This window comes from Eumetopias jubatus, unplaced genomic scaffold (assembly GCF_037043125.1).
Source record: "Eumetopias jubatus isolate StellerSeaLion01/CBP00866 unplaced genomic scaffold, mEumJub1_p1.0 scaffold_7, whole genome shotgun sequence".
Taxonomy (NCBI): domain Eukaryota; kingdom Metazoa; phylum Chordata; class Mammalia; order Carnivora; family Otariidae; genus Eumetopias; species Eumetopias jubatus.
In genome coordinates, this window is record NW_028274813.1 from 130,512,977 (window position 1) to 130,527,326 (window position 14,350).

The 14,350-nt window shown below is 37.6% G+C and overlaps 1 protein-coding gene across 8 annotated transcripts in view; it reads left to right on the forward strand.

The window, feature by feature from the left end:
• MCTP2 (multiple C2 and transmembrane domain containing 2) overlaps positions 1-14,350 on the forward strand; it is a 237,219-nt gene that overhangs the window by 137,748 nt on the left and 85,121 nt on the right. For all 8 annotated transcript variants that reach the window (XM_088024958.1, XM_088024960.1, XM_088024959.1 and 5 more), the window contains 3 exons: positions 8,480-8,581; positions 10,749-10,823; positions 12,976-13,095. In XM_088024958.1, the coding sequence (XP_087881084.1) occupies positions 8,480-8,581; positions 10,749-10,823; positions 12,976-13,095 (297 nt within the window). The remainder of the gene's footprint in view (positions 1-8,479; positions 8,582-10,748; positions 10,824-12,975; positions 13,096-14,350) is intronic.

Sequence of the window (14,350 nt, forward strand, 5' to 3'; positions counted from 1 at the left end):
CCATGAAGTAGATGCTGAAAAGTTACAGTTCATGCACACCATCCCACAGCTACTAAATTTCTGGGGATGAGACCTTGGAAAGTTCCTTTTTCGGCAAGTTCTCAGATGAAGTTTTGGCATACTAACGCAGTGACTCTCAAATTTTAGAGAATAAACAATAAGTTTGATCTAATGTGTGTCTACACACACATTAATATATAAAATATTCTGCTCAAATACCCATGCAATGTGCTTAATTTCTGATCATGTTGTGGGCTCACAAATGTCTTAGTAGATTCCAAAAAGGCAAAAACTATATTGTGATCATGGTGTTGGGGAAATACAAATTAATAACAAAAATGAAACAAGTATCAAAACACTTGGTTAAAAAAAAAATCCTACATAACTAATGTAGATACCAAAGCTACAGTTACAGACTTTTTAGAAATTAGCAGCAAAATACTATATATACAAGCTATTGGATAAAGGCCAGAAGTATTATTCAGAGGAAATCCTTACTTTGAATGCTTTTATAATTAAACAATAAAGGTTGAAAATCAATTAAACATCACAACAAAAGATTAAGTAGAATTAAGAAAGTTAGAAAGGAATTTATGAAGATTATAAAAAGAACAAAAATGTAGAAAATATCTCATAAATCCAAGTATTCGTTTCTCTAAAGCCCATTGAAATGGAGAGGCCAGTTACAAGGCTGATGAAAAAAAGAAAAACATATATTATTAAGAATAAGGAAATAAGAAATATGGGGATCACTGTGAAGAACATAACTAAATCTTACTGAAGAGTATGGAAGAAAACTTGATTAGGGATATACCTCAAGGGAATGTGGGTGTTACGAGATATAAAATCTCCCCAGATTATTATAAATATAATATAGCTCCCCATTTGGAAAAATTAATGTGTAAAAATAGCAAGAAAAAATATGTTTAAAATACAGTTAGATAAACATGAGTATCAGGTACTGAATTCATTCATTTTTTTTTTTTAAGATTTTATTTATTAGAGAGAGAGGGAACACAAGCAGGGGGAGTGGCAGAGGCAGAAGGAGAAGCAGGCTTCCTGCTGAGCAGGGAGCCCGATGTGGGGCTCGATCCCAGGACCCTGGGATCATGACCTGAGCCGAAGACAGACACTTAATGACCGAGCTACCTATGTGCCTCCTGAAATCATTCTTCAGTGAAATAATTATGGAAATGTCAGAAAATAATCATCAAGTAATTCCACCCTTTTTTCCCTGCGTCCTCTTCTCCAGATAAGAAAATAACAGATTCAAATTGTTTAATGAGCAAGTTTCTTAAAACCTTAAGGGCCCAAGCAATTCTTACATTACTGAAATGGGTTAAGGACATAAGAGAAAATGGGAAATTTGTGAATTTATTCCCTGAGACTAGAAGAATTCTGATATCAAAAACACAGATTTAACAAAAAGGGAAATCATCTGCCTTTCATGAAAGACCATGAAAGCACATTAGGAAACTGAATTGTGTAATTTATATTATTAATATATTAAGGGAGAAAAAAAACTTGGCAATTTCAACAGATGTGAAAGGGTCATTTAATAAAATTTAACATCTGTTCTTGATTATGAAAAAAATAGTCTAATAAATTAGTAATTGGTATTGCCTTACCATGATGAAGGAGATCTATCAGAAGCATCACAAACATCAGACTTACTGTTGAATGATTAGAGAGATTTCAAATTTAATGAGGTTCTATGCTTATAAGTTAAAATAAAGCTTTTTATGTCAAATCCGGCCAATGTAAAAACATAAGAAATTATATTTGAATGAAGAAAACAATACTAGCTATCTGATGTCAGCTATCATCTGTATATAAATATAAAGGAAATTAATAAACTCAGCATCTTGAAATAAAAGTCAGTGAGGTGTTAAGCAAGATCAAAATCAGGAAAAAAAAAAATCAGTGGCCTTACCCAGTAGGAAAACATTTAAAAAACTTAAAGCATCAAAGAGTTTAACAGCAGGAAACAGAAACAACTATAATGCTTAAGACCTATGTGAGGAAGTTCTAGAACTGTATGAAAAAAAGATGATGGAAAAGAATAAACGAAGTGATCACTGTATAAGGGATTCTGGGAAAGTCAGTTGCTTACTCATCAGGGAAAAATGCATCAGTGTGTTACATCGAACACAGCAACTATTTTGCCATGAATTAAAGGTCAAACAATTGGAAGAAACTTCCTAAATAAAACTGTTAAAATGATGGGTAAGTCCTATATAAACAACTGAAAAACAGGAATGATAAAGGGAAAAAAAATCTGAAGATATAAACATGGTGAAAACAAAAATTTGCCATTGGAGATTAAAACGCAAGGTCAAAAATACTTGCAACATAGAAACAAATGGCTAATATCACTAACATAGAAGGTTTTTGTTTTTTAATCTGTAAGGAAGAGACAAGTCAATCTAGCAGAAAAATTAATTCAAACAGGTGGAAATCCAAATAGCTAATAAGCATATGAGTGGCTCATGGTTTATTCAATAATGATAATGGCCCGTAAAAGTGCAGAGGATGGAGTAGACCACCTGGGTTGGCCCCCAGTCTTGTCTCCTAATTGGCTGTGTGATTTTTGACAAGTTACTTAACCTCTCTGTCTCTGTTTCTTCCTTGATGAAATGAAGATGATGATGTCTGCCTTGGAGGCTGTGGTGAGGATTTAAATGGTTTGAGGAATGTGAGTGAGTACAGTAGCCCACAGTACCCACTTACAGTGTAATCTGTCATCTTCATCACCCTTGTGGTAGTAACTTAAATGATCAAATTAGTGTAAGCAATTGGATTAACAAATATGGTAAAGATTTTTCATTATCAGTGATGACGAAGTACTCTCTCCAATGCTGTTGGAGGGAACATGACTTGGTACAAGCCTCGTAGGAGGTGCTTCAGTAAAATGGATTAAAATTTAATCTGCACATATCTCTGAGCATTTATATTCTAGGTATCTGTTTTAGAGAGGCAACTGAGCCTGGGAGAGATACAGTAATTACTCGTGGCCACACAGATGCTAAATGCCAGAAATGGGAATTGAATCTAAGTCTGGCTTCCCAGTCCTACCATGGCCCACTGTTAATAAACATAGGAAAGACAATGTTCAGTCTCATTAGTTGGAAAAAAAAACATATTAAAACAACCTGAGGCCATTTTCTTCCTATGAAATTGCTGTATATTAAATAAAAATGCCTGCAGTTGGCAAAGTTGCAAGGAAATGGATACGCTTATTCACTGAGGCTAGCGGTAGAAATTAATGTCGCATTTTAGGAGGGCTTACTGGCAATACTTGGGCAAAACCACAAGAATAGGTATATCCTATGACTCAACCATTCTACCTCTAGGAATTTATTTTTGGGCATGCATCATGGACACACAAAGATAGCTATGTATAAAATCATCACAGTGTTTACAGTTAAAAATTGGAGAGAGCCTTAGTGATCTGCAGTGAAGGATTGTTAATTGTAGAGTCTTCATAAGGTGAAGCACTATTTCAAGTTATATACAAGAGTTTGTTATGTTGGGGAATGTTTCTTATGCTTTTTTTTTTTTAAATCTAAAAGACAAATGATTAAAAAGTATATAAATTAAGACTAAAAGATATTATTTAACAAGCAATTTCTACTTGTCACTGTCCTTTACTGCTTTCTGCTGATTATTTCATAGCAACCTCTGAGATATGTATCATTTTTTATTCACATTTTACGGATTAGGAAACTGACAAGCAGGGGGAGTTTTGTAACTTGTCCAAACTTATTCAGCCAATTTGAGGCAGAGTTAGAATTTAAACAGTTCATCTGTCTCTGAAGTCCCAAATTTTATCCAATACACTACGATCCTATTTTCACAAGGTAAATAAATGTAAATGTACATTAAAAACTAGAGATGTGTTTACTTGCTTAAAATGTAATATTGTAAAAGCATTTTTAAACCATTTTTATAAATTTTACACATTTCTTATAATTAATATATATTACTTTTGGAAGATAGCTTATATTTTAGAGAGAGGAGTTGATAAATGCTGGGTACACCAAAGTTTTCTGTCATTTCCAAGGTTCAGAGCTGGGTGTTGGGTGGGATGGATGGCTTTGGAAGAGAGGAGGGGTGGCATATAAGTGGTGAGGGTCTGGGGTAATGAATTCAATACCATCTCCACTGGCTGGTGGTTGACTTTGTGTCCGGGCAAATAATAACCTTGTGGGCATTGTAATTTCCCATGCTGTTTGCCACTCATGCCATTGGAAGCAGACCTGCTTCCAAGTAGGGATATGAATGTGAATCAGTACCAATTAAAGAGTATTTATTTTCCTCTTACCCAGCCTCATGTCTGTCCTCTTCATATTTTATTTGAGAGTCATTTTGTCTGTGCATCAGCTGGGACCAACTGTTGTATTGTGATGTCACATTAAAGTATTAACCCCCTTTGCATGGAAAGAAAAGTGTCTGATTAGCAGCATGCTTGTTTATACCCAGATGTTCTCCACTTTTTCACATGAGGGTCAAGCTGGGTGGAATCAGTAGGACTCCTCAGTTTGGATTTTGCTCTTAAACATGTATCTTCCCTCCCTAAACCAATTGATGGATTTATTTACGCATATTGATTCTGATTAACTTTTCTGTTGCATCAGTTGGTAACTGGTCATATCAAGGAAATTTATAGCAAAGCATAATAATGATAATTCTTTAAGGAGAGTTCGAGATGAGAAAATGATTTCGTTCCCTGTTTCACATAACCAACTTCTGTTATACGCTGATTTAAAAAAATCCTGTCTTTTAAAAAATGAACGTCGTATCTTTTGGACTAAAAAATCAGTTTATTCACCCAACTTTTTAAAAAGTTACTCATATTTACGATGCTAAAGCATATTTAAGAAGATTTAAAATTATTTTAAGTAGAAAAAATTTGAATAGTTTAAAGATGATTTCAGGTCAGATTAAAATCTAAACCAGACTATCTTCTCTGTAACTTGTCCTCTGGCTCCAGAATCCTGAATCATTACTCAGAAACAGACTTCCTGTACCTTTGTATTCAATGGTTCATTTAACCAGGAATTAACTGTTAGCATGTGCTTGGTAAAAGCTTTCTGATACATTGTTCATGAAAAGAAAGGGACATGCAAATGCCCATTTCCCTGATTGTTGAAGTCAGATTTCTATTTAGATAAAATCTGTATTATTGTTCTGCAGAGGTGCCTTCCCCAAATGATTGCCTAATATCTGTGCTCTTCACCTGTGAATAGGCGAGCATGCAAAAATGTGTGTGATGAGTCAATCTGAAAAATTTTCTCATAACAGGTTTAAGACATTGTCTATTATTTTATTCAATGACCCTTATCTTGGAGTGAAACTAAATCATCCCAGATGTCAACTTAAGAAGACTCTTCAAATGAACTTAGAGACCTCCTTTTGTCACAAATTGAAAACTGTATCATTCCTTTTTGCCTTGATCAACAGAGACCTAAAACTTAAGCTTAGGTCTTAATTTAAGTGACTGTCTCATACCTAAAAGACGAAAGTATATAAGATTCTTGGCTCTAAATTTTCTTTTGGCTGTGTTTTAGCTGCCCTACTATTTAATAGAGGTTTTATAAGCATAAACTGCCAGAGATGATTTTCTTTTTTTTCTTTTTTAAGATTTTATTTATTTATTTATCACAGAGAGAGGGAGAGAGAGCGAGCGCATAAGCAGGGGGGAGCTGCAGGCAGAGGGAGAAGCAGGCTCCCTGTTGAGCAAGGAGCCCAATGCAGGACTCGATCCCAGGACCCTGGGACCATGGCCTGAGCAAAAGGCAGGTGCTTAACCAGCTGAGCCACCCAGGCGTCCCGATTTTCTGTGTTCTAGGTATAAATGATAAACATAATTCTCTTGACAGGAAAAATATGGTGAGCTTCTCTTTTCTGTAATACAGATGCTGCCATACAGCAGTTTGGCAAGTTGAGATGTTACAGAATTTTTTATCCTGTATTCTTGTGTTGGAAGTTCAGTTATATAAAGACTGTGAAAAATGAAAATCTTTTAAAAATAGTCCCGTTGATTATTATTTCCATTTTTAATTATAATACTAAATATTCAAATACATTGACCTGATCTTAACTGCTCTTAACTTAAACGTATCCCAATACAAAGTAGGATATTTCTCTTAACTTAACGTATCTGCTCTTAACTTAAACGTATCCCAATACAAAGTAGGATATTTCCTCTTTCCCTTCCTTTTTCCCTTTTCCAAAAAGATACTCCTTATAGCAGAGTGACTGAGAAATTGGAATCAACCAAATGTTCATCAATAGAAGAATTAATAAATTAGTAAGTTCGTATTCTGAATATTCTGTAGCAGTTTAAAGAAAAGCAGATCTGTATACTACATACACATTATCAAATCACATTGATAGATACAAAGTGAGGTTGCAAAATACAGTTTCACACAGGCAAAAACTTTAAATTACTTTTTTCAAGGATTTATGAATATAAATTCTCAATACAAATTTAGGAAGAATACATGCCAAATGCCTATCTAATTTCTCTGCGGGGAAGGAATTGTGATATTTGTGGAAGTTCAAAGGGACTTTTGTTTTTTTTTTCTGTAATTTTTCAAACTTTCTACAAATGTGTAAACTTGCAATTTACAAGTTTTAAGATAATATTATATGAAAGTACCCAACATGAATAGCCTATGCTATATCTCTAGCTTTAATAACTGATTCAATGTCCCTGGGTGGATTCTGTGTTTTGCTGACACAATACTAGGACATTGAAAAAGAGGAAAAGATCATTTACAAAAAATCAAAAACTAAAAAAAAAAAAATACTATAAAATATATTTTTCTACTGATACCTCATGTTCTTCTGTTGACCTTTCCTAACCCTTAAGAAATCATGGAAATTTTAAGATAACAGTACAATGACTGTGGGTTGAGACACAGCTAAATTGGACTGAAGTCAGGTTGGCAAATTGTCATGCTGTTTTTGTATTTATTTCTTTCAACTTTAACACCCACAATTTATTAAGTGAGACTGTGGATAAAAGAGGAAGCTCAGAATCCTGTTTGGACACCGTTTAGGAAGGAAACCAGGTCTTTATGGGGCACCCCCTTCCTCTTAGCCACTGGCCAGGAAAACCATCTTTCTGTTTAAAACCTATTCAATCTGAGAGGTGGGGTGACTTTGGGAAGGAAGGTGACCTCTCCCTTGTAAAGTGGAATGGCTCTGTTTCCCCCATGACTTATTCAACTCATTTCCACCACTGTTTATAAGAACACTTGCGCTGAATGCTTGTAGTGATAGCAATAGTCAGTTAAAATATGGCTCAAATTTCATGCCCTCAAATTTCCTACATTATTTCAAATCTTTGATCATTATAATCTCAAGTGGAGCTTTTGGTTAGTTCAAGTTTTGCTGATGTCCTTTTGGAGTTAACAGGGATGCTTCTTACAAGCCTGAAGTTTAATCAATGCAGAGACTGCTGTGTAATCATAAAAGCATGGCTGCTCTAGAATCTGGAAAGAGAAGGCCTTGATGGGACCCACATCATTTCCAAAATGGTACAGGAGGTGTTTTTCTGGGATGCCTTACATGTTGGGGTCCAGTGGCAGATTAGGATATGGAAGTGATGTGACCTGCTGGCCGAGAGAGGATATCAGAGGAACTTGCTTATTTCGAAAACTTCTCAGCGTTCTGTGCATTGTAAATATCTTTGGATTTTGACCTCAGCTTCAGCTACGCTCATGGATTTAATTTGCATTGCTCCATGGCTGTGAAACACTATCTTATTAAAACCAGTTCCTTTGGTCGTTTCTTAAAAAAATACTTTAATGACCTCTTTATTTTGGGGTAATTTTAGATTTAGAGGAAAGTTGTTAGGATAATCTGGAGTTCCTAGATACCCCTGACCTTGTTTCCCCTAATGCTAACTCTTCGCATTGCCATGGTACATTTACAAAACTAAAAAAAGAAAACATTGTGCATTACTGTTCACTAAACTTTGGTCTTTATTTGGATATTGCCAGTTTTTCCATTAATGTCCTTTTTCTGTTCTGGGATCCAACCCAGGGTACCACATCGTATTTAATCATCTTATCTCCTTCTGTCTTCTGAATTGTGACAGCTTCCGAGTCTTTCCTTTTTCCCATGACCTTGGCAATCTTGAGAAGTACTGGCCAGGAATTTTGTAGAGTATTTATCATTTTTAATAATTGAAAATGTATAACCTCTGGGATTTTTGAAGGAAAGCCCATATAGACCTACTAATAATTTGTACCACTGATTTTCCATTAATAACTCAGTGTCAGCCTGTTGGTTGTTACTTTATCTTCTTATCAGTTATAACAGCATTCTAGAATTTAAAGTTGATGTATGATGGGTTTAATATTTGCTGAATAGCTGCTTCATCTGTGTGTGTATTGTATGGTCTCAACTTTGCCAGTTCAGTTTAAACCCCCTAGAAAGTTGATATTTTATCTATTGTTTATGACAGATTCGAGATGGACAACCAAATTGCTACGTGTTGAAGAATAAAGATTTAGAACAAGCTTTTAAAGGAGTTATTTACTTGGAGATGGACCTCATATATAATCCGGTAAGTCTAGCTGGGCCAGCCATACCTCCCAGGTTCTCTGTACCAAAAGTAAAAGATGACCAGCCTGGCAGTACTCAAATCTCAAATACCTGTAAAATGTTTCACACATATTATAGCTAGGGAGAGAGAACAGGGTTTTCAACCTCAACTATAAAATCAGTGAGGGACAATACAGTTTTCAACTGGTATTAATCCCCTTGAGCCAGTAGAAATGACGGTGTTTAATTCCCAGTACATCTAAATGTCAAGGAAAAAATAAATAAAAAAATAAAAGGGGAAATTATTTTGTTAGCTTTATTTCCGATAATCTTCTCAAAGGCTACAGTTGGTGTCAGACAGAGGTATTTTCAAGCCCCTGACATGTAATTTAGTTGTTACAATAGATGTCCTGCTATCCAACACTACAAAGAGAAGTAGTTACTCATCTGGAAGCTACAGTTAAAGGAGGAATTTTTAAAACCTGTCTTCAACCTTAAGTTAATATAAAATATGTAAATACTCATTTGCCAATCTTTAGCTATGGGCATAAAATCTGTTTTTTATACCATGGATTTATTATGTTTAGTTTTATAACATATTCCTTGCATAAATATACTCATAACATCTATAATAATATCTAGTTTCAGGTTTTTTTTTTTAAAGTGGAGATCTACTTTAAAGATACACAACAATCTGAATATAGAATTTTCCAGACTGTTTTTTTTCTCATAAAATCATTACCTCAGTATCTTTTTAGGGACTGACCTTTATCAAGGCTTTCTAGAGCAACACAAATTTCAAGTCTTCTGGTCCATGCTTGGATTTCAATGATTAAAATACGGAATTATAATAATGGGCAAAACCATCAGAAACAAGATTGGTAGTTAGCAAAAGCTGATTCTCGGTAGGCCTGTGATTTGATTGTTGTGAGCAGAAATTCCTTAGCATGCAGAGAAGTGGCCTACTTAGCTGTGACCATGCATATGCCATGGTATCAGCAGCAGGTTCCAGAAGGGAAAAGGAGAGCACAGGTTAATCCAGTCAGCAGTATAAATGAATGTAGGGTAATGGAGCTTTTACAGTAATTATAAGAATGGCTGCCATTTAGTGGCCACCAACAATGGGCCGGGCTCTGACATTATTGCATTTAATCCTCACAATAAACCTGGTAAATAGGTATCATTAATGCCATTTTATGATGAGCAAATGGAGTTAGAGAACTGATTTACAAATAAGTGAGTGAGTCAGCATACAGATCCAGATCTTTCTGATTCTGCAATGATTCCTATGCTACCCTGCTTCTTGTTTAGTGTATTTAAGAAATTATTCATAAAATCAATGGCAGGGACGTTTTTATATTTTTAGTCTCCAGTCTGGAGGTGGTGGTGTTACTCCCTCGTTTTTCCCATTGAGTTCACTTTCCCTTCAAGGAAATCCTCTGTGCATCTTGTACCACTGATGACCCTTCATTTCCTGTTTCCTTCGAGCAAGCACTTGAATATAGTCTATGCACACAGGTAAAACCTGAGTTTTAGGGAAGAAGGCTTAACCAAGAAGATATGTCAGTTGTGTCATTTTCCAGTTGTCCATCCTATGGAGTGGAGAGGGACAATTTTATTCTTTGAGCTTTTCCTCAGTACGGTGATTGAGACAAGCCACTAAATCTCTCTGAGCCTCAGTTTATTCCCCATAAAATGGGTCTCAACTCATCTACTTACTTTTCCATAGATTTGAAAGGAAGTGAGATTCTCCTTGAAAAGATGTTTTTATAAGCAGGAAACAGATTTTCACAGACAAGATATTACTGGTGAAAATATTGTTCAAAACCTTGATGGGAAGGAAGTTTTATTTCTTAGAAACTGGTTCCAGAGCCTCCTGAACGCAACCTCTCAGTGCTTTAAAATACATCCATTGATTTGCAAAGTGGATACAACACTCTTGGAGTCTCCTGAATCCAGTCTGACCTACCCAAGTGTGCTGGGGAAATGAGATCCCCAGGAACACACGCAGAGCTCAGGGGTGTCCTCCATGTGTCCCCCATCACTCGGCTCCTGGACAAAGGCCCTTGGCCCTAGGGTCAGAAGATCCTGGTTTCCACATTCTTCCCAGTCATTAACAAGGAAAAGAGAAGAACGAAGTCCATTTAAATGTTGCCCCTCCCCCCCTTTAAACAATGATGTCTTTCTAGGTCAAAGCAAGTATTAGGACCTTTACTCCCAGAGAAAAGCGCTTTGTTGAAGATACCCGCAAGCTGTCCAAGAAGGTAGGTGGGTGCAGTACACGGGCTGTGCGGTACACTCAGCACTGGAAGTGCTTAATTGTCCTTACTTAGCATCTCCCCACCTCCCTTCTCCCCTCCCTTCCTTCCCCTCCCCTCCCCTCCCTCCTTCCTCCCATCTTCCTTCCTTTCTTCCTCCCACCACCCTTCTCCTCCCCTGCCGCCTCCTCTCCCCTATCCCTTTCTCTCTCTCTCTGTCTCTCCCCTTCCCCCTCCCTCCCTCCCTCCCCCTCCCTCCTCCTTCCTCCCCCTCCCTCCCCTCCCTCCCCCTCCTCCCCCTCCCTCCCCCTCCCTCCCTCTGCTCCCTCCTCCTTCCTCCCCCTCCCTCCCCCTCCTCCCCCTTCCTCCCCCTTCCTCCCCCTCCCTCCCCCTCCCTCCCCACCCCCTCTGCCCCTTCTCCCAGCTTCTCCCCATCTCCACTCCTCCAAGGACCTCAGTCAGCAGGATAAGAAGAAAAAGACTGAAAACATAGATGTTGGATGAAGTAGAAGGTGTCAGCCCTCCATTCATCTCCTGAGCCATTCTGTCAAGGAACATTCCTAGTGTCAGCCTCTGTAGATTCTCTGACTTGGCTTGCCCTGCTAGCCTCAATCAGTTAAGGCCCTTTTTGCCTCTGTCCCAACAAGGTCGCAGGGAGGTGCTATGCCCAGGGAGGCCTTAACTTCCTCAGCCCAGTGGGTCTTAGGAGCATCTAGCCTCAAGGTCCCCCATGCTGCTCCTACCACTTTTGTATTATCCAAATATTTGGAGTGTGTTGGCATTTTACCTCATTCTGAGTTAACTGTCGCCCTCTGCCTGTTTCCCTTAATTCCTCACTCATCAGTTTAACAAAAAGGGATGATCTGGGCCCAGTAGGGGAAGTTTTGCATTTTTTTTTTAACATGACCTTTATGTTTCTTTTCAGAGTCCCTCCCTGTCTTATTCAGAAGCAGTCCAGGATTTCACTCTGTACCTATTGTCCCTCTTCAGTTGTGTAACAAAGAACAAAGTGTCCCCTTTTTACAGTGTTTATTACTTCCACAACTTCCTGTGGGGTGAGCAGCTGTGGATGACACAAAGCAGTTAAATATAAATGCATCTCCTCATCCTCTTGTTTCCCATGAACTTCTGGGCACACTTGGGAAAGGCCTGGAATGTCTTCTAAAGGGAGCATCCCCATGTTTTGTTTTGGTCTGCCATAACATTGAGTGTAATATTTATTTGGTGTCATCTGAGTAAACGTCTTTTATTATTATTATTACTGCCTTGTGCCCTATTTATTTGAAAGTTAAAACCTGAGTTGAAGTAGGTGGGGTAGCTGCTTTGCAAATGAGTTGAAATGAATCTGCCTACAACTGGGAAAAAAAGACGTTTCCTTTGCCAAGCAGGACCTCCGCATGGGGTGGCTTTGGGCTCTGGAGCTCCAGGGCATTTGGGGTCTGTTAGGATATTCCCTATGTGCCTTTCACCACGGTGTGTCTGCAGATTTTTACACAGTTGAATGCAGGTACTTGAGATCACTTACTAAGTGGCAGGCACTTTTCTTTGAAAGGCCCTCAATTTTCTTCACTGTCTACAAGGTGAATACTAAGATCAACCCCATCGTATAAGACAAGAGAGGTTAGGAAACTGGTTGGAGGTTGCACAGCTAGGAGGTGGGAGAGCTGGGTTCTCCTCCCACAATTAGACTTTCCTGTAGACTTTGTCTTCTGGACTACATGAGCTAGAATACTTGGACATCTAGTTTCTACAAAAATCCATGCATTTCCTTCTGAAGTAAACAATATAGACTCTTTCTCTTTTTCTTACACACACACACACACAGACACACACTCACACAGACACACAATCACACACACACTCACACACACCAAATGCCCTGCTGCTATAGCTTTTCCCAGCTCAGTTTTGTCCTGAATATTATTGAAACAGGCTATTCTCCATCAAAAGAGCTACAAAGTACATGTGTTTTTTTCCTTCCATGGATGATGGTGTTTTAAAAAGAATTTTAGAAGAAGCATTAGGACTTCTCCTTTCTATTATTTTTTTTTAATTGGCAGCTATACAAAATATAATTTAAATGACTGAACTGCCTGATCTAAAGGGACTATTTGGAGTATTTAAGTCCAGTTCCTTGTTTTCCATTTTTTTTTATTAGATTTTATCAAGGGATGTAGACCGTGTGAAAAGAATCACCATGGCAATGTGGAGTACAATACAGTTCCTTAAAAGCTGCTTCCAGTGGGAATCCACGTTGAGAAGTGCTGTTGCATTCGTGGTAAGCCTCGATTTTATGTTCAAATTATTTGCTTCTGAGTCCCAAATCCAAATGCAGATGAGTTTTATTTTACTGACACGAAGCAGAGTAATACACATTCAACATAGCTGAAGTTCACACCTGTAGGGAGACTTTAAAATATAAATGGGAGATGAACCATGAGAGACGATGGACTCTGCAAAACAAACTGAGGGTTCTAGAGGGGAGGAGGGTGGGGGGGGTGGGCTAGCCTGGTGATGGGTATTAAAGAGGGCACGTTCTGCGTGGAGCACTGGGTGTTATGCACAAACAACGAATCATGGAACACTACATCAAGAACTAATGATGTAATGTATGGTGATTAACATAACAAAATTAAAAAAACACTTCTATTTAACTGAAAAAAATATAAATGGTATCCATTCATCTTTCTTAAATATATTACAGTATAGATGAATATATAGATGTCTAAGACTGTACTTACATCAGATTTTCCCTTGGAAATCCCTTAAATTACCCAAATCTTACTCATATACTATTGCTCCGTAAGTTTAAGAGACCTAAGTTCTGTATTTTTGTAAATTTTTTTTTTCACTCAAAAATGTGTCTTTATACACGGTGGTTATTATTATATTAACTCTGTCTGTATAGTCCCTCCATTTTGTATATTTCTCTCCCTCTGTCCCAGTGAATGCCAGGACTTTTTGAGAAAATGATGGTTGAAAACTCACATGATGAAATTGCTCTAATTTATGTTTTAAGTAAATCTTCACAAACTTTGATATAAAAACATTGATTCATATCAAACCACTTGAGTCACATGACAAGGTGACCCAACACCACGTAAGAGAGTGACTAATGTACATGAGATGCACTCTTCCTTCTCTCTGATAATGCTGGCCCATCCTTAGGAGCGAAATAAAATCACACAATCTCAGAAGAGCCACAAGAGATCTCGAGTCACCTAAGGTAACCACTGAGGGTCCAGGAGTCGTAGGGACTTGAAAGTTGGTACCATGCCCTCACCTTATGGCTCTGGGCACCCTCCGCCATTTGTAAAAGGACTTGTTCCTAAAGAGATTGGTAGAAACCAAATCTCTCAACTGCTAATCTTGCCCCCCCCCTTTTTTTTTAATCATGCTATTAATCTTTGTACTGGGCAAAGATCACAATAAGGCCTAATAGAATGTGTGAGTGGTTCTGAGTCATGATCTTCGGTAAATCATGAATCTTCTGTCTCTGTTTTTTTGTTTTTGTTTCTGTTTTTGTGTTTTAA